The sequence below is a fragment of the Schistocerca nitens genome, chromosome 5 (assembly GCF_023898315.1).
Source record: "Schistocerca nitens isolate TAMUIC-IGC-003100 chromosome 5, iqSchNite1.1, whole genome shotgun sequence".
Lineage (NCBI taxonomy): Eukaryota > Metazoa > Arthropoda > Insecta > Orthoptera > Acrididae > Schistocerca > Schistocerca nitens.
In genome coordinates this window covers 280,547,927-280,575,207 of record NC_064618.1, presented here as the reverse complement: position 1 = coordinate 280,575,207, position 27,281 = coordinate 280,547,927, and the positions used below count along the sequence as shown (strand labels likewise).

General features: G+C 40.5%; 1 protein-coding gene across 3 annotated transcripts in view; it reads left to right on the top strand.

The window, feature by feature from the left end:
* LOC126259405 (guanine nucleotide-binding protein subunit beta-5) overlaps positions 1–27,281 on the top strand; it is a 179,679-nt gene that overhangs the window by 68,398 nt on the left and 84,000 nt on the right. For all 3 annotated transcript variants that reach the window (XM_049956181.1, XM_049956180.1, XM_049956179.1), the window contains one exon: positions 18,198–18,334. In XM_049956181.1, coding sequence (XP_049812138.1) covers positions 18,198–18,334 — 137 coding nt within the window. The remainder of the gene's footprint in view (positions 1–18,197; positions 18,335–27,281) is intronic.

Genomic DNA, 27,281 nt, shown 5'->3' with positions numbered 1-27,281 from the left:
GCAAGTATGGTGGGTCTGACACACCGGTGTCAATGTGTTCTATTTTCCATTTCCAGGAGTGTATTTAAAGGTACCTACCTACAGTGGGAGATGCTAGTTTCACCACACTACTCTGTGTGACTCACTAAGCATGTGCCCAGTTTTGACAATTGTGGGCATCAGTTGATTTTTGTGGCTGTATTGAATTCTAAGAAGTGGGAGAAGCCGTGTTTGATAGGTTTTAAACTGCAGCCTATGCCCTATGAACATGTACTGCTTCAAATAATTATGATCTCTTGAAAATGCGTCTTTATGGGGCTGATTTGTTGTAATTAAATATAAGGTAAAAACCGTAAAATGCATTTGAAGTCTTCAGTGTATCTAAAGAGAAAATCGAGCCCCAAGCTGTCAATACCTACAGTAGTGCAATGGATACACCACGTTGGTTCTCGTCCTGCTTCAACTCATATTTTTTTCCTTCTTTTTTCTAAATGAGTGTTACATACAAAGAAGAGCACTCTCTCTTATGAGTGAGCTGAACTGTCATTGTCAATAAATTACAAATGAAGTATGAAATACGAAAATGCCAATAAATGTTCGAAATATGGTGGTAAAACAAAGTACTACTCAAAATAAAAAGCATAAAAAAGACATACATTCAAAGGCAACTTACTCTCAGCCGTCTGTAAAGTATAAAATAAAATTTACAAGTTAGTTATTTTAAGAGACTTCTTTTCCAAACAAGAACATCTTGTATACACGCAGACGAAATATATTCTGGTACTGGTAAAGGAGTGCACCTCTTCTTCTTCTTCTTCTTCTTCTCCTTCTTCTTCTTCTTTTTAAGTGCAAAGGAAGTAGTACACTTTTTCTTACAGTGAACTGTAATTTTTCACAAAAAGTATAACACTTCACACAACCAGAACACTTTTACCATTGGGAAAGTTATTAGTTTCAGAAGAGTGTTACGGTAGTAGTACGTTTATTATTGTGGTGTGCAAAGTAATTATAAATTTGTATATGTAAATTGACAAAACTGAATTGCACGTATGATCCTCAAACAAACAGATTCATTAAAATGAAGTTGTCAAACAGGTGAAATCGACTAAGATAAGGGAAGATGAGACTTAGCCATTGGTGTGCAAAAGTTAATCTTTTCAGATTTTTTTGTAATGCTAATGACGTACACACAGGAATTGTGTACTTGCAGACCATCTCTGAAAACAACATAACCTTTTATCCATACATTACATTCCTGCTTGGAAAGAATGAGGTATGCCGGCTGGTGTGGACGTGCAGTTCTAGGCGCTTCAGTCTGGAACCGCGTGACCGCTACAGTCGCAGGTTCAAATCCTGCCTCGGGCATGGATGTGTGTGATGTCCTTAGGTTAGTTAGGTTTAAGTAGTTCTAGGTTCTAGGGGACTGATGACCACAGATGTTAAGTCCCATAGTGCTCAGAGCCATTTGAACCAAAGAATGAGGTATTGAAAACAGCACCTAGTCACATTATTTCAGATTGGTAAACTGCTATTGCAAAAACATTCCCTAGGTGATGGCATGTATCAGCATGATGATGGTGTTAAGTCCCAAGTGAAATCTTGAGATGCTCACAACATTGGTACCTCTCCATACATGCAGCATGAATGGGTGTTCCATGGGATGGGGAGGCTACCACACTCAGACTCGATACGACCATGAAAGTCGATCAAGACCCTCATGCACCAAGAAGTGTTACCAAGGTGAATCTATTCATCTTTTGCTGCTGATCATGAGTTACCGATTCAGTTCATATTTACAATGCGGTGTAAAGGGTCATTAATTACATATTGTGTGACATGATTCGGCGGCATGTATATTATAACTTCGCCTGGAAACAATATACCTAGTGGAAAAAGCTGTTTGTCTCACTTCACAATAGTTGTTTTTCAAAGGAAAAACCAGTCTTTCATGTGCACTGAAGGAGACAGGGTTTAAATGGAAAACTTTATTATGGTAGAAGTGTGCTGCTTGAACAAGAGGATATCATTGTCTGCTGACACATTTTGTTTTCTTAGGGAAGTGGCAAATGTAATGGGGGTGAATACTGGTCATTCTAGACTGACTGCGTGAACTGATGACACAGCATGAGGAACAATGAAAGTGCCAGATGGAAAAAGCAGTCGGGTTATTCTTGTACATGCTGCAACAATCTGTGGGTTTGTACGAAAAGATTTGTTGCTGTTTACATCACAGAAATCTGGGAACTACCACGTGGAAATGAAGGCAACAGTATTTAATGAGTGGTTCATACACTCATTTCTTCTGAACTTCGAAAAGAGCTTGACTATAATATTAAAAAATAATACATACATTCAGTTAAACAAACTGCTGCATGCAGCAGCAGGAAGAGTGACACAGTGCAGTGTGTAGAGAAGGAATGACTTAGCTTCATTTTATAGGGAAACAAAAAAGGCAGAACTGCTGGAAATCGTAAAAAGAACAAACCACATAACCTAATTTAGGAGATTGATGAATTTGCAGAGTAAAGTGGTCATAGTGTTGTGTCTTCCACCATATCATTTCCATTTTAATGCAGTAGAACTCATGTGGGCCCACGTGAAATTAAATGTTGGTGGCACAAATAAGAGTTTTAAAATACAACAAATATAATAGCTTTGAAAATTGGTATTTAGGTTCTTGTTTAGAAATGAAGAGAGAGAGGAAAAAAGAATCAGATTTCACTGATTTTGGAAATTCAACAATGAAGGGGGTGAAAGGGATGAAAAGTCTTAAGAAAATATTTCGTTATGTTAAAAAAATTTAAAAGCTAAATCTATGAAAACTGGTATTTCATTTCTCGGTTAGATATAGAGAAACATGTGTTAGGGGATGAAAGTTTGTATGGAAATGACACCACAAGAAAGCAAAAGGCATGCTTAAAAAAATACTTGGACTCCAGCTACCAGAATTGCATTTTGATCAGAAGTAAATTTGCAAAAGACCATGCTTTGTTGTCCTTAAATAGCGTGAAAAGTTTAGGTGGTGGTACAAGATGTGAACATAAAAAGTTGATTAAAGAGAAAAAAAGTCTGCACGGAACATATAGGCTACACGAGTGAAGCAGTGGACAGTTAAGCTAGTGGAGCAATATTGTCAAGCATATGTGACATGTCTTGGGAGAGGTGTGACAATGAGAATGTGCACTGGTGGAAGAAAGGGTGCAAGATATGACTGACAGATGATAGCATTAGCAGTGGTGAAACTAATGACAGCGATATAGGAGATGTGCATATTGATGCGCCATCTTTTAAGACTGTGGCATCTGCATCTACATACACACTCTGGAAACTGCCATGAGGTGCAAGGCAGAGTGTACATCCCATTGTACCAGTTATTAGGGTTACTTCCTGTTCCATTCATGTATGGAGCGCAAGAAGAATGATTGTTTGAATGCCTCCATGCACACATTAATTACTCTAATCTTATCCTGACAGTCCCTATGTGAGCGATATGTGGGAGTTATAGTATAATCCTAGATTAATCATTTAAAGCCGGTTCCTGAGATTTTGTTAATAGATTTTCTCGGGATAGTTTGTCTGTCTTCAAGAGTCTTCCAGTTCAGTTCCTTCAGTCTCTCTGTGACATTCTCCAATGGATTAAACAAACATGTGACCATATGTGCTGCCCTTCTCTGTATATGTTCAATATCCGCAGTACAGGTCCCACACACTTGAGCAGTATTCTAGAATGGGTTGCACAAGTGATTTGTAAGCAATCTCTTTTGTAGATTGATTGACTTCCCCAGTATTTTGCCAATAAATTGAAGTCCACCACCTGGCAGATTTCAACAGTGACTCACAGATATTAAAGTCACAGGTTACTACTTTTTTGTTTTGTTTTGTGAAGTGCAAAATTTTACATTTCTGAACATTTAAAGGAAGTTACCAATCTCTGCACCATTTTGAAATCTTATCAGGATCTCACTGAATATTTACGCAGCTTCTTTCAGACAGCACTTCATTACAGATAACTGCATCATCAGCAGAAAGCTTGATATTGCTATTGTTTGCAAGGTCATTAATATACAACATGATCAGCAAGGGTCCCAACACATGTCCCTGGGGTTCACTCAAAGTTAATTGTATATCTGATGATGCCAACTAAGATGCTGTGTCTTGTCTACCAAAAAGTCCTCAATCCAGTCACAAATTTCACTTGATACCCCACGTGATCGTACTTTTGACAATAAGTGTAGGTGTGATATTGAGTTAAATGCTTTTTGGAAATCAAGAAATACAGCATCTACCTGAATGCCTTGATCCAAAGCTTTCAATATGTCATGTGAGAAAAGTGCAAGATGGGTTTCATATGATCGATGTTCTGAAATCTATGCTGGTTGGCACTGAGGAGGTCATTCTGTTCAAGATACACATTGTATTTGAGCTCAGAATATATTCTAAGTTTCTACAACAAATCGATGTCAAGGATATGGAATGGTAGTATTGCGGTTCACTTCTACTACCTTTCTTGTAGATGGGTGTGACATTTTATTTTTATTTTTTTTCTAAGAAATGGGCATTGTTTTTTTGTTTGAGGGATCTACGATCGATTATAGTTAGACGTGGGGTTAACTCAGGCGCAAATTCAGTATAGAATATGACAGGGATTCCATCCGGACCTGGACCTTTGTTTGATTTTAACAATTTTAGCTGTTTCTCAAAGCCACTGATAGTCATACTTATTTCATTCATCTTTTTGGTGGTACAAGGATTAAATTGTGGCATTCCTCCTGGGTTTTCCTTTGTAAAATAACATTTGAAAACTGAGTCAAGCATTTCAGCTTTTGCTTTGCTACCCTCAATTTCAGTTCCTGTCTCATTCACTAGGGACTGAACACTAACTTTGTTGCCATTAGCAGCCTTTACATGTGATGAGAATTTCTTTGGGCTCTGTGAAAGATCACTTGATAATATTCTGCTATGGTAGTCATTGAAAGCATCGTGCATTGTATTCTTGACAGCCAAATGCGTTTCTTTCAGCACCTCTCTATCTATAGCCCTATACTTTGTTTTACACCTAAAATGCAGTAACTTCTGTTTCTTTACAGTGATTGTATACCATGGAGGTTCCTTCCCATTACGAACTGTTCTACTGGGTACACCGATCCAGTGCATGGTCAACCTTTTTTTTTTTTTTTTTTTAACTTGAACCAAAGTTCCTCCACATGCTCCTACCCTGTGCCTAAAGTTTCCAGTTCTTCATTGAAATATCACCCTACTGATTTTTTATCTAGTTCACTGAACATATATATATATTTCTGCTTGTTTTAGTTGTCCTTCGTACTTCGGTAATCGTTGTTGCAACAACGGCGTCATGGTCACTGATGCCAGTTTCGTTGTAGGTGTCCTCAAAGAGGTCAGGTCTGTTTGTTGCCATTAGAGCTAATATATTCCCATAATGAGTGGGAGTTCTGAACTATCTGTTTAGGTTGTGTTCAGAGAAGGCATTTAGTAATGTCTCACAGAATGTCTTGATATGCCCACCACTAAGAAAACTGTAATTTTCCTTGTTGATTGTTGGATGATAAAAGTCTCCATCGATGATTACAGTACGATCCAGGACTTACATACAAATTAAGTGAAATTTTGTCTAAAGTTTGTGGTTACATCATGAGATGGGTCCAATTACCATTTTATATCAACCCCTGACACTGAGTCTTGCCCAAACAATCTCACATGCAGCTTGAATTTCTATCTCGGTCGATTTGAGCTTCTTGTCTACTGCAAAAAATACACTACCTCCATTTCCCATTTGCCTATCCTTTCAGTATACACTTGAATTTTATCCAAAAATGTCATTGCTATCAATTTCAGGTTTCAACCAGAGTCTTCCCTAAGATGCAGATAAGAATTGCATTATGCATTAAAATAATATGTAACAAAATACTGAAACTTCATAACCTTTATCTCGACTTATATTTCAAAACTTTTTTTTTTAATTATGAAGAGTGTATGTTTTGAATCCCTGTGGTTATTAGTGTTTTTTCATGCTGCAGTAGTGTGGCATTGCAATGGCTCTACAATTTGTGGGTGGGATACTCACAGATGGGTGACCAACACGGTGTAACAGCAAATGGTCGTTTAGTGGCATTGACAGCATAGCTGCCGGCTGCCAGGGTCACTCTTTCAGTGGCTCAAATGTAGCATGTAACACTCCTGTTAGCCATTATGATTGCATAGACCTGGCTTGGAGTGGACTGTAAATGTTCACTAAATTTCAGATGATCAATAGAGATCATAGTGCTGATCTCAGAAGGTCTCGTCGGTCAGCTGCAGCTCTGCTAAATGATATCCAATTGCCTGAAAATTTAATTTTTGCCATATACGCAGATTTCAAAAAGACAACAATGGGTTAATAATTCTTGTGATGAAATGACCACAATAGCAGATTCACAGGGAAACATCCCGAAATCAACATCTGAAAACCCTGTGGCAGTATTCCACATGTAAAAACTCAGATCAGTCACTTTTGCATAAATAAAAATGAAATTCAGATATTGTATTCTCTTGAAAGTAGTACCCTCAGAAGAAATGGAAATAATATTTATCAGACACAAATTGAGTCATGTAAATGATTTTAGATTAATACGAGTCGTAATGGTGGCCAACATTACAACGTGTATTTGACAGAATTGTTGTTAATCACTATATATATCCATACTAGTTGAGCCGGCCGTAGTGGCCGAGTGGTTCTAGGCACTACAGTCTGGAACCGTGCGACCGCTACGGTCGCAGGTTCGAATCCTGCCTCAGGCATGGATGTGTGTGATGTCCTTAGGTTAGTTAGGTTTAAGTAGTTCTAAGTTCTAGGGGACTGATGACCTCAGCAGTTAAGTGTCATAGTGCTCAGAGCCATTTGAACCATACTAGTTGAATGTCCAAAACAAAGTAAAAGTTACTATCGTTGCATGATCTTGTTACTAGATTCACTCTCCAAGGATAAGCACATACAGTCACAAGCATCTAGCATCTATCACATAAAAACCTTTCATGATACATTTGAAAAAGTCCTTTAAACAATTGAAAAGGTAATTCTCCTTGTGTGTTAACATATGAGAATTCTGAGTCACTTCTCTTAGTAAAGAATTTATGCAAATACATAAGAAGTTGTACTGTGTAAGCCCTCATAGGAGCAAAAATTTGTTTTACCAGCCTTTGCAACAATAAAAGATTGTGTTGTGTTTAAAGGTATGTTCTGTGTTTATTTTGATTACTGCATGGGGTGATAGTGGGCTGCTTAAGTGATAATTGCAGCATAGTGTGTAGCTAGTAATAGCACCTACTGTTTGTGAACAAGATTGGATACTACGGATATGAATCACCATGGACAATAAGTGGTCAACAGCCTTCACTTAACGACCGAGAGCAGTGGTGTTTCTGTATAGAGTTGTCAGTGCTAAGAGACACTGTATGAAATAACCTCAGCAATAAATGTTGGGGTGTGTGATGAACATATCTGTTAGGGCAATGCAGTGAAATTTGGCGTCAACGGGCTATGGCAGCAGTCCTTGTCAATGAGACCCTAGGTGACTGGAAAACTGTGGCATGGTCAGATGAGTCCCAGTTTCAGTTGGTGAGAGCTGATGGTCGGGTTTGAGTGTGTGACAGACCCTACGAAGCCATGGACCCGATTTGACAACAAGGCACTGTGCTAGTTGGGTTTGAGTGTGTGACAGACCCTACGAAGCCATGGACCCGATTTGACAACAAGGCACTGTGCTAGTTGGTAGCAGCTGTATTTACACGGAATGGACTGGGTCCTCTGGTCCAACTGAACCAGTTGTTGACAGCGAACGGTTATGTTCGGCTACTTGGAGACCATTTGTTCCCCAACAACAATGTAATTTTCATGGATGACAATGCACAATGTTATTGGGCAAAGTGTGCCCTAACACGATACTAGAAAGTATCCCTTGACTTGTAACCTCATCATAAGAGCATCATTTGTTTAATGTACATAGATATGAAAGTAGTTCTGTCACCTGATTACACAAAGGTTGTGTGAATTCATATATGGTATACACAAATATTTGGTTTAACCGGATAGTTCACACTGATTCATGAAAAGAAATTATGTTGCTGAGGAACATAATGAAGGCACCAGCAGTGCGACACCTCGTGAGGATCTGGAAGGTGAAGTTTTAGATGAGAGGTGCCCTCCTTTAGATGGGATCAGATGTGGATGGTTGGGTGGGACAGCAACGGGGTTGATCCTCAGACAGGATTACAGCAATGATTTGTGAAAGTGGAAGAGAGTATACATATTTAAGTACTGTTTACTGGTGATTTTCCTGCAAAAGAATGGGGTTAGCTCATCCAATTGTCCGAATCGTATTTGGTCTGAATGGTAAAATTCAGGAGCAATGGTTACAAAGAGGGATAATTCTGAATTCAATGTCAGAGCTATTGAAAACAGCACTTACAGTCGTCCATCATTATGAGCTGCAGATAACCTGTCTTTGCTTGTCCTCGGTAAACTGACATGACAGATCTCTTAGTCACACTCGGCAACAATAGCTGTAGTTGAACAAGCTGAAAATTATGTGATGATCCTCATTCAGGCATGAATAATTCACTTTTCTTGCATATGTGCATCTGTATTCATTATAGTGTTTAACGCACATTTCAAACAACTTGACATCATTCTGATGGTCACAAAACACTTCATTTGAAGTCCTTTGCCAGTATTTATTATCTGTTACAGCTTCATAGGCTGAAGTTTTTTAGTCATTACACAATAATTGATGGTACAACTACCTTCGAGTCTGACTGTAGGTTCAGGGACTACTTAGTTCACCATTGTCAATTACATCATGACCTATGCTCAGAAGCACAGTATATAATTCCAGGAAATAACGTACACTTTCAGTGGAAGATAATAATGCCAAAACTCAATGCCTGTACCAACTGATTATGGCTTCTGTTAGATGTGTGAATTAAAATGTATTACCCCAAAAACACTCCAAAAGGGAATATGCTAAATGCTTTCATTGGTTGCATATTTAAATTGAAAGATGATATATGATATTGTGCACAGATTAGTCTGCCAAGACTCAACAATTCATTTCAGTTCAAAGACAATTGATGCGTATAAAAGATGTTACTAACGTGAAACTTCTTAACATTTTAAAGTGATACAAATGTACTATTTTAGACTTATTATTATCATCATGAAACCCTGTAAGACAAGGACGGGAAAAAAAACCTCGCCAAGGAGGAATTACCTAGGGAAATTGATGGAGGTACAGACAAACAAATGATTAGAATTTGACAACCGAGAGTAATGATCTGGGATGCCATTCCTTTTAATAGCAAGACCTCTTCGGTTGTCATCCAAGGCACCCTTGCAGCACAGCAGTACATTCACGATAGTCTGTGCTCTATTTTTTTGTCCTTCATGGCAAGCCGTTCCGGGCTTACACTTGAGCAAGCTAATGTCTGCCCACACCCTGTGAGAGTTTCTACTGCTTGTCTTCATGCTTGTCAAACCTTGTCTTGGCTAGCGGGATTGCCAGATCTCAATTGACAACATTTGGAGAATTATGGGCAAGGCCCTTCAACCAGCTCTGGATTATGACAATCTAATACGCCATTTAGACAGAATTTGGCACAGTACTCCTCAGAAGGACATCCAACAACTCTGTTGATCAGTGCCAAACCAAATAACTTCTTGCATCAGGGCCAGAAATGGGCCAATGTGGTATTGACTTGCTCAATTTGTGAAGCTTTTTCTTGTTAATAAATCTTCCATTTTTTTCTGAAATTGTTACAGTTTGTTTGTCTGTACATGCACATTACATCTTTCAATTTCCATCCCGTTTGGATGATTCCTTCATGGTACATTATTTATGTAAATAGTGTGTCTTACTCAAGATCAGAAAATCATTACTATTTTAACAAATCAGTGCAGAGATATGAATCCACTGATTATATATATCTGTTAGAAAAGTAGTAGTACATTTAGATGAAAATATTACAAAAGACATCATTAAAATGGGCATATTATTCATTAAGCCTACAGCTAATTTATGCTGTGAAAACAAGAGAATAGTAACTCAGAAGAAATGGAAATAATATTTATTGGACATCAATTCCATCATATGAATGTCTTTAAATTAATGTGAGCTGTAATGACAGCAATCACTATATGTGTCTGTACTAGTTGAGTGTCCAAATGAAGGTAAAGATTACATTTGTTGCATGTGCTGTCATTAGATTTGCTCTCCAAGATGAAGCGCTACAGCCATAGAGCATCTAGCGCAGTCTTGCACTCAGTAAAAACTTGAAAACATTCCTTTAAACAATTGACAAGGTCATTCACTTCACATTCTAACATGCAGTATTTTGAATCGCTTCTCTTAACAAAGGATTTACACAAATACACACCAAGTTATACTACAGTATTTAAATTGAGGAACCTACAGTTACATAATGCACTAGTTCTCTCTAAATATATCTGTAACGTGAGGTCGAGACCAGTGACTCAAGTTGTGTGAAGTACACAGTACATCAATTCCATCATATGAATGTCTTTAAATTAATGTATTTGGAAAATATAATTCCTGTACACTCCCCTAAGATTGACATTATGTTGCATCCAGCTATTTGTAGATGATCATACCGTATTGTTATAGGAGCTTGGAAAAGTCACCCAGAACCCCAGGTCAAGGGAGACTTACTTAATGAGATGAGAAGGAAAGATTGAGTGTTGGGGACTGCAACAGATGAGACTTGAAAACCTGAGAGCTTACTGACAAAATGTCTTGCACTGATAACATGCTGGTGGTCATACAAATGTAGAAGGTCAAACAGTGCTTATGTAACAGCTGGTACACAACATGGGTCATTTCATAGGTGGTTCTCCCTTTGGCAGTGCGTGTTATTCCAGTTAACATGTTCGCTGCAGCTGACACTTAGAAGCGTTTCCGCGATCAACACACCAGTGCAGCTGACGCTTTTAAGTGGTGCGTTCGCTAGCTGAGTACTCAGTTTAGTTTGTTTGGCTGTGCACTCGTGTTAGTATAAGCAACCTACGAAATATCACATAAAATTTTCCAGTCTGTAGTTGTGTGCTTTTGTCTTTAGTTGTCTGTGTTGTGCACTGTTTGCAATGGTGGCGAATCAACTGATATCGGGGCCTTCTAACCCAAAAAAGAGTAGGAAGAGTGAATAATATACTGACCATGAGTTACTGAGTGTGTGAGAAGATAGTGGTGTTGAGTTCAGAGGAGACGAACCAGAGGAGGGTGGCTGTAATTTGGAGACTACAGAAACATACGATAGTGATGACAGTGTGGAAGCAGAACTGTCGAATATGTTTAGTGAATGATACGGATGACAAGGATGTGGAAATCACCGACAATAAAGAACCCGTGCTCGCAGAAGCAAGCAAACCAGGTGCTACTTGGCATCAAGAACCACATGGGATGCAGTATCATCCATTTACAAAAGCAGAATATTTGCAGATAAATCCTGCTGGCAACATGCCAATGGGTTTCTTTAGGCTACTGGTTACAGATGACTCATAGTTGATGAAATGAATTTTAACGCACGCAATATGTTTGCGAAAATACGAAAGAGGGCTCTAGGATTTGTAATTGGAAACCTGTAAGTATAGGAGAAATACTAGTCTTCCTGGGTATTTCATTACATATGGGTAATGTCAAATATGCCCGATTACAAGACTACTGGAAGAAAGACCCGCCATTCGAAAATAGAGGAATAGCGATGAGTATGGGGAGAGACAGATATTTGCTCATCTTACGCTCACTGCATTTTGCAAAAAATCCAGAGTCAGGAGAACTGAAACCAGATGATTGACTATATAAAGTACACCCTATATTGAATTATTTTAACAACAGAATGTGTCAGGTGTATTATCCAGGTAGGGATCTATCTTTAGATGAATCAATGATCCTTTGAGGAGATGACTGTCATTTAGGTGATATATAAAGAACAAAAGGAATAAATATGGCGACAAATTGTACATGCTAAATAATCCAGACGGTTTTGTAAATAAATGTGCTGTATACATGGGGATGCGTGGTGAAAAGGGGGGAAAAGGGCATGCTGAAAAGATAGTATTACATTTGTTGGAAGAGAAGCAGCATGTTGACCATCACATTCACATGTACAATTTTTACAGCAGCTTTGCTTTAGCTAAAACCTGTTGAATGCAAAAACACATTGCACCAGGACACTAAGGGTTAGGAAAAATATCCATAAAGACGTTGTATGCGAAAAACTGGGGAAAGGAGACACTATTGCACAATATTTGGATGGCATAATGATCGGCAAATGGAAGGATAGATGAGAGGTCTCCTATATTTCCACAGAATATCCTAATACAGTGGGACATGTGCCAAATGCATGCCAGTAAATAGTCTCAAAACTGCTGCCAATTATCAAATATAATAGTTGTATGTCTGGAACTGATAGGCAGGACCAGATTTTGTCGTATTATTTATGTGAAAGAAAGACTATCCGCTGGCCAAAGAAACTATTCTTCCATGTAGGTGACATGCTAATGTTCAATTCACATTATCTGTATAATAAATACTCAGGGCATAAAATGACGTTGTATGATTATAGAATAAAAGTAATAAAGTGTGTACTTCCACCAATGGATGTTACAAAAGGTGTGTGTAACAAATGTTGTAAAGACACACGCGTGCAAAAGCAGGACACAACAGAAGGGAAGAAGCAAGTTATGAGGAAGCGATGTACAATGTGTGTGGAACAGGGCAAGTGTACAGAGACACTATACGTGTGCATAACGTGTCCAAACAAACTTGGATTCTGTTTGAACTGCTGCACAATTACACATCCTTAATGTAATGGGATGTCATATCTTCTGAGAAAGATCTATTCATGTTTGAGTTGTAAAGTGTTTGTATTTGGTTTATTTGATCGCCAAGTAAAATGTTGTTACATTGATTGCTCAGAACATGAGGTTTCTGTGCAGTATGTGGACTTATTTGTGGTTTGCTAGGTTTACTATAAAACCATCACCTCTACACCTTCCAATTTTTTTTTAAATATATTGGATTGGGTTTCCATAGCACCACATTGCAGATGAGTCCTGTTTCTTTTTCTCCATTTGATAAATCTTTTGGTGTTTTCAGACGCTAATTCTTTCTCAATGGAGCAGATTTATTGCTTGTTTGAATTGCATTTTCTTTCCAGTTTGCAATAAATCAGAGGCATTGTTAGAATTGTTTGCAGTAAATGCATATGACACTTATAAGCGTCAGACGGCATGTGGCTTTTATCACATGATTGGCATGCAGCTGAAACGTACTTGTGTTTCTGTATCTAGCACCATGTCTTGCTCAAACTTTATATTCGCTGTCAATATTACATACATGCACAACATGAACTTAAGGTTTTGCAGTATTATGATTTCAGCTCTCAGAACATGTGTGCTTGAAACTGTCTGCCTAGAGCATTTGCGGCCCGCTTGGTGACTGCAGCGAACGTGTTAAAGAGGTGGTGGTAGGAGGATGCATAGGGAAAGTCTTACAATCAAGGTGGTTACAGGGGTAGGAGCCAAAGGGTAGAGAAGTAGGTGCAAGGAGGAGCATAGGTTATGGCCAGGATATTGCGGAGATTGGGGGAAGGGGGAGGGTGATAAAAAGATATTCTAGATGCGGTGGGAAAAATGTCTGGTTGAATGGACCTCATTTCAGGGTGTAATTTTAGCAAGTCGTAGCCTTTTTGAAGCAGCTGATTAATACATCGAAGACCAGGATAATACTGAATGATGAGAGATATGCTCCTAAGCAGTTTTTTGGAGTGATTAGAAGTACCAGAATTGAATGCAATGGCTCTGGAAATTGCTTCAGAACTAGGTTGTTGGGGTAATTACATCCTGTGAAGGCTGTGGTGAGAATTGTGGTGTGCTGCTGTAAAGTGTCTGCATCTGAGCAAATATGTTTGCCTCGAGTGACTAGTCTGTATTTGAGGGAATGTTTGATATGGAAAGGATGGCAACTGTAAAAATGTAAGAACAGTACTTTCTTTAGTAGGTTTAATGTGAACTGAAGTCTGTAGCTTACCCTTGTCTTTTCTACTACTTTCATATGAATTTTTCTACATTTTTCCAATTTTGTTTCTTACTTGTCTTCCTTTTTTCTCATTTTTTCCACTTCTGCTTCGTTTTTGCTAATCCCACTATCTCCAATACTCCAAACCCTTCTCTCTTTGCATGATGAATCCCATCATATTTTATTTTCAGTCCTCTAGAAAATGTGCTTTTGCAATATCAAAACTAAGGACCCACATTCTATTTCTTGAAACCTGCTTGCTCCTGAGAGTTACACTCAAATGCCTAACATTGAAAAATCCCCATTTCTGGACATAATCATAATCTACAACAGTCCATTTTATTGTTTCAAATACAACATCCTCTTGCTCTTACACGACTAATTTGTGACCTATATGCCTCATCCAATCCAACAATCTCCTACAAAATTCTGCAATTATCTGCCCCCCCCCCCCCTCCCGTGTTTTCTAGGATGGTAATATTTGCCAAGCTAACTTCAGACTGCAACAACAGACCAAACGTCACCTCAAAAAGCTATCCTACATTCTCCAAAATACCTTAACAGTGGTGTTTCCCTTCCTGTCCCTCTCAATTTCCCTAAACAGCCACACCATCAGCCACCAGACTTGGCCAATCTTCTTTAACATCCATCAGCCTTAACCACTGCCTCTCAGAGCAATGGTGACTTATGATCACAAGAACCAGCCACATCATTACAGTGTTGTCAACCTCTCATCTGAGATACTCCCCCCTCCTGAATTATCTGTATTATGGAAGAGCCTCACTTTCAGCCCTAGACCTCCATTTGATCATGCTGCTGTGGTGAAGGGATGACTTTCCTTCACACATAATGTCAACTGGAAATATCACTTTGCAACCCAATCCCAAAACCTTTCCAACAACAAACCTGACATTGAACCCTACATTGAACAGTACTGAACATGATCCCAACTTGATCCATTACCACTATCACAAAATCACCCCTTACAAGCCTTCCAAGAATTTCTAATGTCCAGCATTGCTTCACAACCATTCGTCAGGTCCCTTCAACGTGACCCAAACTTGTCCTCTGCAGAGCTCCAGGCCTCTTGTCCCGCAAAAGACGATGACTTCATCATTATCCTTCCAGCATGTAAGGGATCTACCACTGTGGTATTTGACCGACAGGAGTATATAAACAAGAGTCTTCGCCAGCTTCTAATGTGTCTATGTACAGCATCTGCTATCGAGGTCAACAACACCTACAACCTATAGTACAAAGATTTCTCTCCTATATTAAAGGACCCACCAATTCCTAGGTTGTCAGAAATCTGTGCCCATCCTGCTCCCGCTACACACCATCCTTATCACCATTGACGCCATCTCATTGAGTGGCAACATCCTTCATCTACATCGTATAGGCTACTCACCAGGTATTTTACCTTTGTTGAGCCAAATACAAACAGATTAGAAGCATGGTAAACTTTGGCTTATTCATAAAATGACATAAATATTCTTGTTACAGGTTTGAGTTGAAATCTCTCAAATAGAAGTTGTACGGTTACCGGAAAAAGAAACAACAGACTTTGATATTTAAAAGAAACAGATTGCTGGTCTGAAAGGCCGCATAAATGATACAATACTACTTATAAAATGATACATAATGACCATTGTGCTTCATCAGTTTTCTTCGTGCTGACTGCTGCGAAATATTACTATACAAATACAAATTGTTTATGATAGAAGCAAATGGGTTCAGTGTCATTTTAAATAAAACACCGATACTTTTGATGACTTACATTATCACCTAAATAATTGTAAAGTGTCTGGTAGATTATATTAAGAAGTTCCTCTCCAAACACTGACAGACAGAATAATAATAATAATAATAATAATAATAATTCAAAGTTTTTGTCTTTTGTTTTAGAAATAAAAATTATCTGAGATATTGTCTCTTACACCTATCGTGTGTATATGATTAATTCTTTGTCACTATTCAGCATATTTATTTCATGCAGAATTTTGTTTTCCCTTAAAAAATGGGAGCTAGGATGGCTCCTCCCCATCCCAACCTTTTCATGGGCCAATTGGGGGTAGCTTTCCAAGGATGCATAAGCCTTCAGCCCCTGGTTTGGTTTAAATACATTGACATCATCTTTGCCACATGGATTCAATGCAAGGCTGAGCTGTTAAAATTTTTGGAACCTGTAAATACATTCTTCCAATAAAATTTCACTTGGCCATATTCCAGATTCCGTGCCACTTTCCTTGATGTTGACCCAATTCTCACTGATGGCCGGCTATACACTTCTGGTTATATTAAGCCTACTAACAAATAACTGTACTTACATTTTGACAGTTGTCATCCTTTACATATCAAATGTTTCCTCTCACACAGACTTGACATTTTGAGGCAAACATACTTGATCAGATGCAGCAACACACCACCATTCTCAACCTTCACTAGATGTAATTACCCCAAGAATCTAATTCCAAAGCAGATTTCCACAGTCATCACATCTGATCCTGGTACTGCTGGTCCCTCCTCGTCATTCATTTTTATTCTTGTCTTGAATGTATTGATCAGCTACTTCAACAGGGCTATGACTTCCTAAAAGCGTGCCCTGGAATGAGGTCCATTTTGCCTACAACAGCTAGCATAGCTATTCTTCAACGTCCCCCCCCCCCCCCCTCCACACACACACACACACACACACACACACACACACACACACACACACCTCTGGCCTCTCCCAATCTCCACACTATCCTGGTCATACACAATGCTCCTTCTTGCACCCATTTCCCTATCCTATGGCTTCTATCCTTGTGTCTCTCCCCTCTGTAAAACTTGCCTTACACACCCTCCTAGCACCACCTATACCAGCCCTGTAACTTGCAAAACACACACTATCAAAGAGAGAACCACTTGTGGAATGACATGTGTCATGTACCAGCTGTTATGTAAACACTGTTCAGCCTTTTACATTGGTGTGACTGCCAACAAGTTACCAGTCAGAATGAATGGACGTAGACAGAGAGTTGAATTAGTGAACATGGATGGAGAGTTTACATTGGCAACATACAGTATCCTCTTGTAGATCATGCTCTACAACATGACAGTTGTGACCTCAGTACCCGTTTCACTACATGAGCCATCTGGATTCATTCCTCAGATGCTAGCTTTTCAGAACTCTGTGTGTGAACTGGCATTACATGTCCTTGCTTGTCGCCACTCACCTGGCCTTAATTTACATTAATTTCTTCAGTCTCAGCATTTGTTCTCGATAATTTTCCTTTCTTCACTCCCTTTTAGCTTTCTGTATCTTTTATTTTCTGACATTTGAATTTTTCCTCCCCTGCACCCCTCCCCCACCACTACAATGCGCTTAGCATTTGTCTCTTATTACCTCTTGCACAACATTTTGTCAGTCTATGGCTTGCATATTACTGGCGAAGTCCCCAAAAATCTGTCTTTCCTTCTCATACCGTCTGGTAAGTCTCTCTTGTTCCAGTGTTCTGAGCAACTTTTCCAAATTCTTCCAATTTCCTAAACCGTGTCAGTCTTTTTTCTTCATCCCTCTTCCTTCCCCATCATCCCTTCTGCTAGAAAGAGTCACTGGCTCCAAAAGGTAGAAAATTTTCTTAACCTTTATTTGTGTGTGTTCTCCTGCTGCCAGTTGGTGAGTAGATTTTTTATCTGTTCTGTTAAATTTTATTGCAAGAGGTAGTGTTTTTAATTTATTTGTCAAGAAGTCTATTTGTCTTCCAGTTTAAAATTTTGTCAAGGTTTAGGCCCAAGAAGTCCACGTGGCTTTTTTTTGTCTTCAATTGATTATTGTGAGCTATTTTTACACGACACATTTCTGATCATTTAGAGACAAACTCCATTATCTGTGCCTTTGTGACATTCACTTTTAGTACATTTTCATGGAATCAGGATTCAAGCATTCCTAGAACATTTTGTACTGTGTCAGAAAAACTGGTCTCCCAGAAATCTTTTAATGATTTGTCCTACAGATACTTATTTACTTCATGTACCATGTTCTTTTTATGCATGATGTAACAATATTTTTCTAGCATTGATAGTAAATTTCACTGCAACATTTTTTGTGTCTTTCATGGCATTAATAACTTTTACTCACATTCCATTTAGTGTCAACTGTCGCTGAAAGACTGGAGGTGATAAATTATCTCAATATCAAACCTCGACGTTTGCTCAAAGGGCATCAAGCAAAGGTCCTGTGTTCAGACTGGTCACCAGATAAGCGTCACATTGTCTCATCTTCTCAGGTAAAACTTATAAATGACTTGAAGTGTGAACTTCGCTCTGTGTGTGTGTGTGTGTGTGTGTGTGTGTGTGTGTTAAATGACTTGTACCTTTGGAATAGCTGCCATTTGTGTCCCTTTTGATTGTAGTAAATAAAGTGATGCACAATTTTACAGTGGGAAAAACCATAAACATCATCCATGATTGGATGGCTTACTTCCAAGTCTTCTTAGGTTGTGGACTGTTTGAAGCTGAGTATATATTCTTGTACACATGTGTTTACTAACCTTAGGCAGGATTACTACGATAATCAAACAATGAGAACAACAGCAATTCTGTAATTCCTGACACTAGAAAACACTCAAAAAGAGATAATATGAAAAGGAGAAATTGCTTCTCACCATATAGTGGAAATATGGAGTCACTGACAGGAACATCAGAAAGACTGCTAAACAAGAAAGCTTTCAGCCAAAAGGCCTTATTCTGACAGTGGGAAGTCCAGGATGGAATAATGACAAAATTTATGAAAAGGATAGTTGCTACACACCATGTAGTGGAGATGTTGAGTCGCAGATAGCCACAACAAAAAGACTGTCAGACAAAGTTTTTGGCCAAACATGTCTTCATTAGAATAGACAAAACACACACACATACACAAACATGACCACAGACTCTGGCTGCCGAGGCCAGACTGTGAGCAGCAGCCCATAGTAGGAGAAGCAAACGGGTGATGGGGTAGATAAGGAGGAGGCTGGGGTGGGGAGGGGGAGGGATAGCAGGGTAGGAGTGGAGGATTGTAAAGTGCTGTTTGTGGGAGCATGCAGGGACGAGATTGGGAGGGGGTAGGGCAATCAGGAGATTAAATGGAGGAGAAGGCAGGGGGCAGTAGAAAAGGAGAGAAGATGGCATGGGCTGTGAAGCAGTCATTGAAATGAAGAGTGTTGTGTTGGACAGCTTGCTTAGCAACTGGGTGGTCCAGATGTTTCTTGGCCAGTTTGTCGGTGGCCATTCATGTAGACAGACAGCTTGTTGGTTGTCATGCCTGCAGAGAAAGCAGCACAGTGGCTGCAGCTTAGCTTTTAGATCACATGTCCGGTTTCATAGGTACCCTGACTTTGATGGGGTTGGCAATGCTTGTGACTGGACTGGAGGAGGTGGTGTAGGTGGGAGGATGTATGGGGCAGATCTTGCATCTCGGTCTATTACAGGGACGTTTGCCATTGTGCAAGGGTTGGGAGCAGGAGTTGTGTAGCAATGGACAACGATATTGTGTACGTTTGGTAGGTGGTGGAAAACCACTGGGGGGGAGGGGGGGGGAAGTATATTGTGTAGGACATTCCTCATTTCAAGGCATGATGAGACATCAAAACACTTGCGGAGAATGTGATTCAGTAGCTCCAGTCCCGGGTGGTTCTGAGTCATGAGGGGAATGCTCCTCTGTGGCCAGTTGGTGGGACTTTAGGAGATGGTGGGTGACTGGAGAGGGAACACACGGGAGATCTGTTTTTGTACAAAGTTGGTAGGGTAATTATAGTCTGTGAATGTCTCAGTGAGAACCTTGGTGTATTTTGAGAGGGACTGCTTCTCACTAAATATGTGAAGGCCGCAGGTGGCTAGGCTGTATGGTAGGGACTTCCTTGGTATGGAATGGGTGGCAGCTGTTGAAGTGGAGGTATTGTTGGTGATTGGTAGGCTTGATATGGACAGAGGTACTGATGTAGTCATCCTTGAGAAACCGGTCAACATCAAGATAGGTGGTTTATTGGCTAAGGGAGGACCAGGTCAAGTGATGGAGAAATGTGGATAGGGTGTCCTCACACTCTAACCAGATCAGGAAGACATCATCACTGAATCCAAACCAGATGATGGGTTTGGGATTCTGGGTGGTAAGAAAGGATTTCTCTAGACTGCTCATAGCCATATCTTGGATTTTTTTGTAGGTGATACCTTCAAAGTGTAAATAATTGAGGGTGAGGATACAGTCAGTCATGGTGACTAGGAATGAGGTTATAGGCTTGGAATCCATAATTGGGGAAGGTAATGTTCAATAGCAGTAAGGCCATGGGCATTAGGGATGTTAGTGTAAACTGAAGTGGCATCAGTAGTGATGAGCAGGGCACCAGGTGGTAAAGGAGCAGGAACTGTGGAGAGCTGGTGGAGAAAATGGTTGGTATCTGTAATACAGGAGTGTAGGTTGTGGGTAATGGGCTGAAGTTGTTGGTCTGCGAGAGCAGAGTTTCTCTCTGTGGGGGCACAGTAACTATCCACAATGGGGAGTCCTGTTTGGTTGGGTTTATAGACCCCAAATGGCCTTGCCATCAAATTATCCATCTTCAGCTGCAACCTCTCCTTTCACAATGACCTCCATCTGTTCAGATTCTGGCAGTCCTTAATCCTCATCAACAAAGTCCTGCAAAATCATGACAGTCAGGCCCAAACCTCGTTGCAATACCTTTCTCCATCTGTAAAATTCTCCTGCTATGCAATCTCAAATTCCTGGCTCCCTTATTGCACATAGAAACTCTTGCCCTCCAGGAACTAGAGCACCATGCATAATGCCACCTCAAAAAACTCTCCACCCTGTTCCCTTCCTACTACCTACTTGGACTACCACTATTCACCACCTCCACCTCTACTACAACCTCCAAACCTCCCCCACATCCCATCACACCTGAAAAACTCTGCCTTGCAAAGCCACTACATTTACCCCATTCTCAAAAACTCACTCCCACCACACTATTGAATCCAGAACATATACAGACCTGAAAAACAGTCATGAACCTTTACTCAAAAAGCCTCAGCCCCACAGAAATAGTTCTTTCCGAAGGCCTCACCTTTTGCTCCACTACCAAATTAAATCTTGCAGAACTTGTTAAAGACCTCTCCGTCTCCTGGTCCCTACAGTGGAAGCACTTTGTCGTCACCAACTCTACCAGTCAGACTCGACCAAAGACCAATGTTGAATCCTGCCTGACTCATTTCACTCCTCCATCCAAATGTGATCCTTCTCCACTGCCTCCAGATCACTCCCTGTTAAATTTCCAGAATTTGTTGACCTCAAATCTTGCATTACCATCATTCTCCAAATCCCTCAACATGCAAGCCAACCATACATCTGCAGAAAGAACTGCAACCCACCACGTAAAAACTTATCCTGACCTTATAATCTTACCTGCTGACAAAGGCTCCACTGCTGTTGTTTTGAACTACAGGATTGCCTATCAGGAGAACTGCCAGCTGTCAGATTCATCCACCTACAAACTCTGCCACAGTGACCCCATTCCACAAATGCAGCAGGATCTTCAGTCTCTCCTCGAATCCTTAGGCCTATCGCAAAACCTTTCTCCGGAGTCCATCTCTCTCCTTGCTCCTACCACTCCCCACACTCCTACATTTTACGTGCTTCCTAAGATTCATAAACCCATTGTGGCCGATTGCTGTGCATAACTCTCTTAGACCCACACATTCAGCCTATTACCCACAACCTCCCCTCCTATATAAAAGATACCAGTTCCACCACTAACTCTCCACAGTTTCTGCTCCTGCTAACATCCCTAATGCCCATGGACTTGCCGCTATTGAACACCACCTTTCCCAACGCCTGATGGATTCCAAATCTACAACATCCTTTCTAGTCACCATGACTGATTATATCCTCACCCGCAATTACTTCTCCTCTGAAGGCATCACCTACAACAAATCATGGGTATGGCCATGGACACCTGCATGGCACAAACCTATGCTAACCTATTCAAAGGCCGTCTAGACTACCCAGAATCACAAACGTCTCACCTGGTTCAGATTCACTGAAGACATCTTTGTGATCTGGATCAAGGGTGAGAACATTCTATCCACATTCCTCCAGATCCTCAACACCTTCTTCCCCATTAACTTCACTTGATCCTCTCAACCCAACAAGCCGCCTTCCTCGATGTTGACCTCCACCTCAAAGATGGCTGAATCAGTACCTCTTTCCATACCAAACCTACCAACCATTAGCAGTACCTCCACTTCAACATCTGCCACCCATTCCATACCAAGAGATTGTGTGTATCACACCTCTGTGCAGGGAGAATAAACGTCATTAGGTGAAAGAATACCTGGATGAGTCCCTTCCATATGGCCTTGCTACCCATGTCCATCACATCTGTAGTGATGAGAAGTCTCTCTTGAAATACACCAAGGGCCTCACTGAGGCATTCACAGACTGTAATTATTCTCCAAATCTTGTACAAAAGCAAATCTCGCATGCTTTTATCTCTCCAGTCACCCACTATAACCCAAAATCCCACCGACTGGCCACAGACGAACATTCCCCTTGGGACTCAGTACCACCCAGAACTGGAGAAACTGAATCAGATTCTCTGCCAGGGTTTTGACTACCTCTCGTTGTACCCTGAAATGAGAAATGGCCTACCCACTATCCTTCCCACCCCTCCCACAGTGGTATTCTGCCACCCACCGAACCTACAAAGTACCCTTGTCCATCATCCCTACGCAACTCCTGCTCTCAACCCCTTTGTCCCATGGCTCATATCCCTGTAATAGACATAGATGCAAGACCTGACCCAAACATCCTCCCACCCCAACCTACTCCAGTCCAGTCACAAACATCATCCATCCTATCAAAAGCAGGGCTACCCGTGAAACCAGTCAAGTGATCTACAAGCTAAGCTGCAACCACTCTGCTGCATTCTATGTGGGCATGACAACCAACAAGCTGTCTGTCCGCATGAATGGCCACCAACAAACTATGGCCAAGAAACAGCTGTACCATTGAGTTGCTGAGCATACTGTCCGACATGATGCGCTTCATTTCAATGACTGCTTCACAGCCTGTGCCATCTGGCTCCTTCCCACCAACACCAGATTTTCTGAATTACACTCATTGGTCATTGTCCTTACCCATCTACCCCTTCCCTGTTCCCATTCCAGCACTACACAACCATCTATTCCACCAACACACCCACACACTTTGTACTTATCTTCTTTTCTTCTTCCCCCTCTGTCTAACCTCCCGACCACACCTAGCTGCCCTACTGTCTCCTCACCTCATGCCTGTGTGCTACCACAAGCGGCACTTTACTGTCCCTCACCCCATGCCTGTGTGCTACCACAAGCAGCACTTTACTGTCCCTCACCCCTACTATGTTATCCCTCCCCCCTACTATGCTATCCCTCCCCCTCTCCCAGCCTTCTCCTTATCATCACTGCATAACTGATTCTCTCATCATGTGCTGCTGTTCACAGTCTGGCCTTGGCAGCCAGAGACAGTGAGTGTGTGTGTGTGTGTGTGTGTGTGTGTGTGTGTGTGTGTGTGTGTGTGTGATCTACTTCAGAAGAAGGCCTTTTGGCTGAAAGCTTACTTACTTGTTTAGCAGTCTTTTTATTATGCCTGTTTGTCATTCAACATGTCCTGTATATGATAAGTAGCAGCCTATCCTTTTCATAATAAGATCATTGTTTCATATTGGATTTTTATTGTTTGACAAGAGAGACAAAATTCATCTGAAAAACAATGTTATTGTATCTGCCTTAAGAAGACTACAGTTCTGTGTTTGTCCACTGCTTTAGATTGTTGATCTGCTGTTTCATATTGTACAGGGTGGCGCAGATGGATCGGGTGGTTTTGAAGTGGACTGTACGTCTGGAGGGGGGGAGCCAGGTGTTCGGCGACTTCGTCCTGTGGTGGGGGGGGGACAGGAAGTTTCAGTTGCAGGCTGGCAGTCAGTCGCGATGGCTACGTGGTCCGTTGAGCATCGTGTTTTCGCAGTGGAAGAGTTCATACGCAATAACGAGTCAATTGTTGCTGTGACGCGTGCCTTTCGCCGGCGTTTCAACATCCCACCTCGCGGTAGTGTTCCTAAGCGAGATACGATATTGAGTTGGGTGCATAATTTCCGCACTACTGGTTCATGTGCTCCAAAATGGACGCCTAGACCGCCAACAATAACAACGCCTGAGAACGTGGAGCGTGTGAGACGCGATGTCACTGCGAGCCCACGTCGATCAACGAGACGTCGTGCTCAAGCTCTTGGAATGTCACGTCGGAGCCTTCAAAGGATTCTTAACGAAGAACTGAAATTCCACCCCTATAAAATCCTGTTGGTACAGAAGATTCTCCCAACAGACCATCTTCAAAGGCTTCAGTTTAGCCAACAGATGTTGGAGTTATTGGAAGATGTAAACCTGATTATCATGATGTCTGACGAGGCTCACTTTCACATTAACGGATACGTAAACAAGCAAAATTGCCGTTACTGGGCCGACACTAACCCAAGAGATCTACACCAACGGCCCCTCCATAGTGACAAAGTGACGGTTTGGTGTGGGGTTTCTAAGGTAGGGATAATTGGTCCTTACTTTTTTGAAAATGAAAGGGAGCAGGCGGTTACTGTTAATTCGCAGCGTTATGTGAACATGATTGAAGATTTTCTTCTCCCACAACTTGAAGAGAACAATTACGACATGGGCAATATGTGGTTCCAACAAGACGGGGCAACTGCACATACCGCTAGGATATCAATGCAAGCTGTACGCGCTCTGTTCCCTGGCCGTTTGATTTCCCGTAATGGAGATGTCCATTGGCCCCCTCGCTCGCCGGACCTCACGGTATGTGACTTTTTCTTATGGGGCTATTTAAAAGCAAGGGTCTACATGAACAAACCCCGGACCATTCAGGAGTTGAAGGCAGCAATTCACACCGAAATCACATCAATTCCTGGTGATGTGCTTGAGCGGGCAATGCGGAACGTTAAGGACCGACTCCAAGAATGCGTCGCTCGAGAAGGAGGGCATTTGATGAATGTAATTTTTAAAAACTAACATTACTATTTTTTTGTTAATAAACTTCCATTGTAACTACACGTTTTGCACTTTATTTCAATCCAATACCTTTACAATTGACAGTTTGACAAGTATTTTAAAACCACCCGATCCATCTGCGCCACCCTGTATATCCAATCTTTCAGAATTTTTAATCCACTTTTCCCTAGCACATTGGATGTCATGAAACCTTATTGGTATTTTGACAATATTATGAAAAGAATAGTTGCTTCTTACCACATAGCGGAGATGCCGATAGGCACAACAGACTGTCAATCAGTGCTGTTTTCCATTATTGGCATTTTGTATGAAATATAACTTTATAGTGTAACCTTTTGCATTCCTATTCTTTTAACTGTTGCATATCTACGTTATTCATTAATTTTCTTTTCATGAATGTAACTACGGCTGTCATCTGACTTTCTACTGCTGGTCATATCACTGGCACTACTTAATTTACCATGAATACATAAGACTAAGTTTATAGCTGAACTTCTAAACATCACAAAGAAATATTACTGTTTTTCATTCTGCTTTGTTCTGATATGATCTTTCTGTGCCTACTTAGCAATTCCACTATCATTCAGTCTTTTCTCCAACCTTGTGCTTCCTGATTTGCTTGAAGTCAGTGTTACTCGATTCTGTCTCCTAAATGTATATCTAAGCCTTCATATTCTTGACTGCGTGTAGTTTGATACATAAATAACTATACTCCGTGCATTTTCCTATATTTAAAAATAATGATGTCTTTTGAGTAACTGATGTGGTAATCCTGGTGTTAAAAGATGTAGTGAACTCGTCGAACATTGTAACGTATTAAGACCTACCATTTCGAGAACATAAATGGCAGGCAGACAACAATGAGAGAACATTGTGCACAGTAGTTCCATACCCAGGAATGTATTTTATGTTCCTTATGGCATCTTTCAGTTATCAAATAAGCTACAATTCCCTCCTAATATGAAAAGTGAGGAGAGAACAGTGAACATAGTTTTAGCACTGAATAGTGAAATGTGCTATAATTTTCTGGTGTAGTTCTACTTTGTGATAACAGCTTTTAAAGTTGCATCAATAATGAATCAATATTAACATTTGAGGCTGAAGAGTAGTATTTTCCTTACTGATTTGTGAGACATAAACAACTGATGATAGGTGACTGACATTCAGATGAGGAAACAGGGATCAACATATTGGTGCAGTTAAAATGTCTGTCTCTGAGCAAAGTGAGTGAATTGGCATATTGGATGAGGCACTATACTAAAATCTGAAAGAAACATGTTCAAATCTGTCTGAGCTAGATTTAAGTTCACTATGATTACCCCTCATCAGTTAAGGGAAGTGACAGGGTGCTTCCTTTTATAATGGCCTGGTTAATTTCCTTACCCATCCTTGACCAGTCCTAACTTGTGCTCTTTCATTAATGACCTTGTCACTGATGGGAAATTAAATTCTAATCTTCTTGATGAGTTTTCTGTGATACGACAGGTAGACTCAAATTAAGAGTTTCTTTCTTAGCTTTCAGTTATCCCAGAACATTATGCCATTAGACTTTAATGGGTGGAGTTATATAAAAATTTTGAAACACATTCATTGTGGAAGAGCAAAGATATATTTGTCAATTCTCATCCTCGAAACAGGTGGAACCCTCTCTTTCTGGACTCTTGAGTGAACTGCCTCTCATTCATAAAATTCGCGAACCTATTCTTCTTTCCTCCTTGAGAAAGGAACTAAAAATTCAAAAGAGCTATTTCTACTTTTATACAGGCTGGAGAAAAACTGTGACATGAAATTGTAACCCTGAATAGCTGATGCCAGTAGGAAGCAAAATTACTAATGTTGTCTAGGTTGACAACGAACCATTTTTAAACTACGGAAACTTGTCACCACACACTCAGATTGGCCGTGGTATTGCCCTGTTGCCGTTCATCGGTTTACAGTCAGTGCTATGGTTTTCGGTTCCCACATACACACATCCCTTGCCCCGTCACTGCCCCAACATGATATGCACACGTGTCGAATAGGTCGTGCTGTTTTTCTCTACCTCACATCAGAGGCATTCACATGTAAGCTTTGCTATGGAGCACACACGTTGATTTAGTCATATAGTCAACATGGTGGCACACTATTTGTTTGAAGAACAATGAG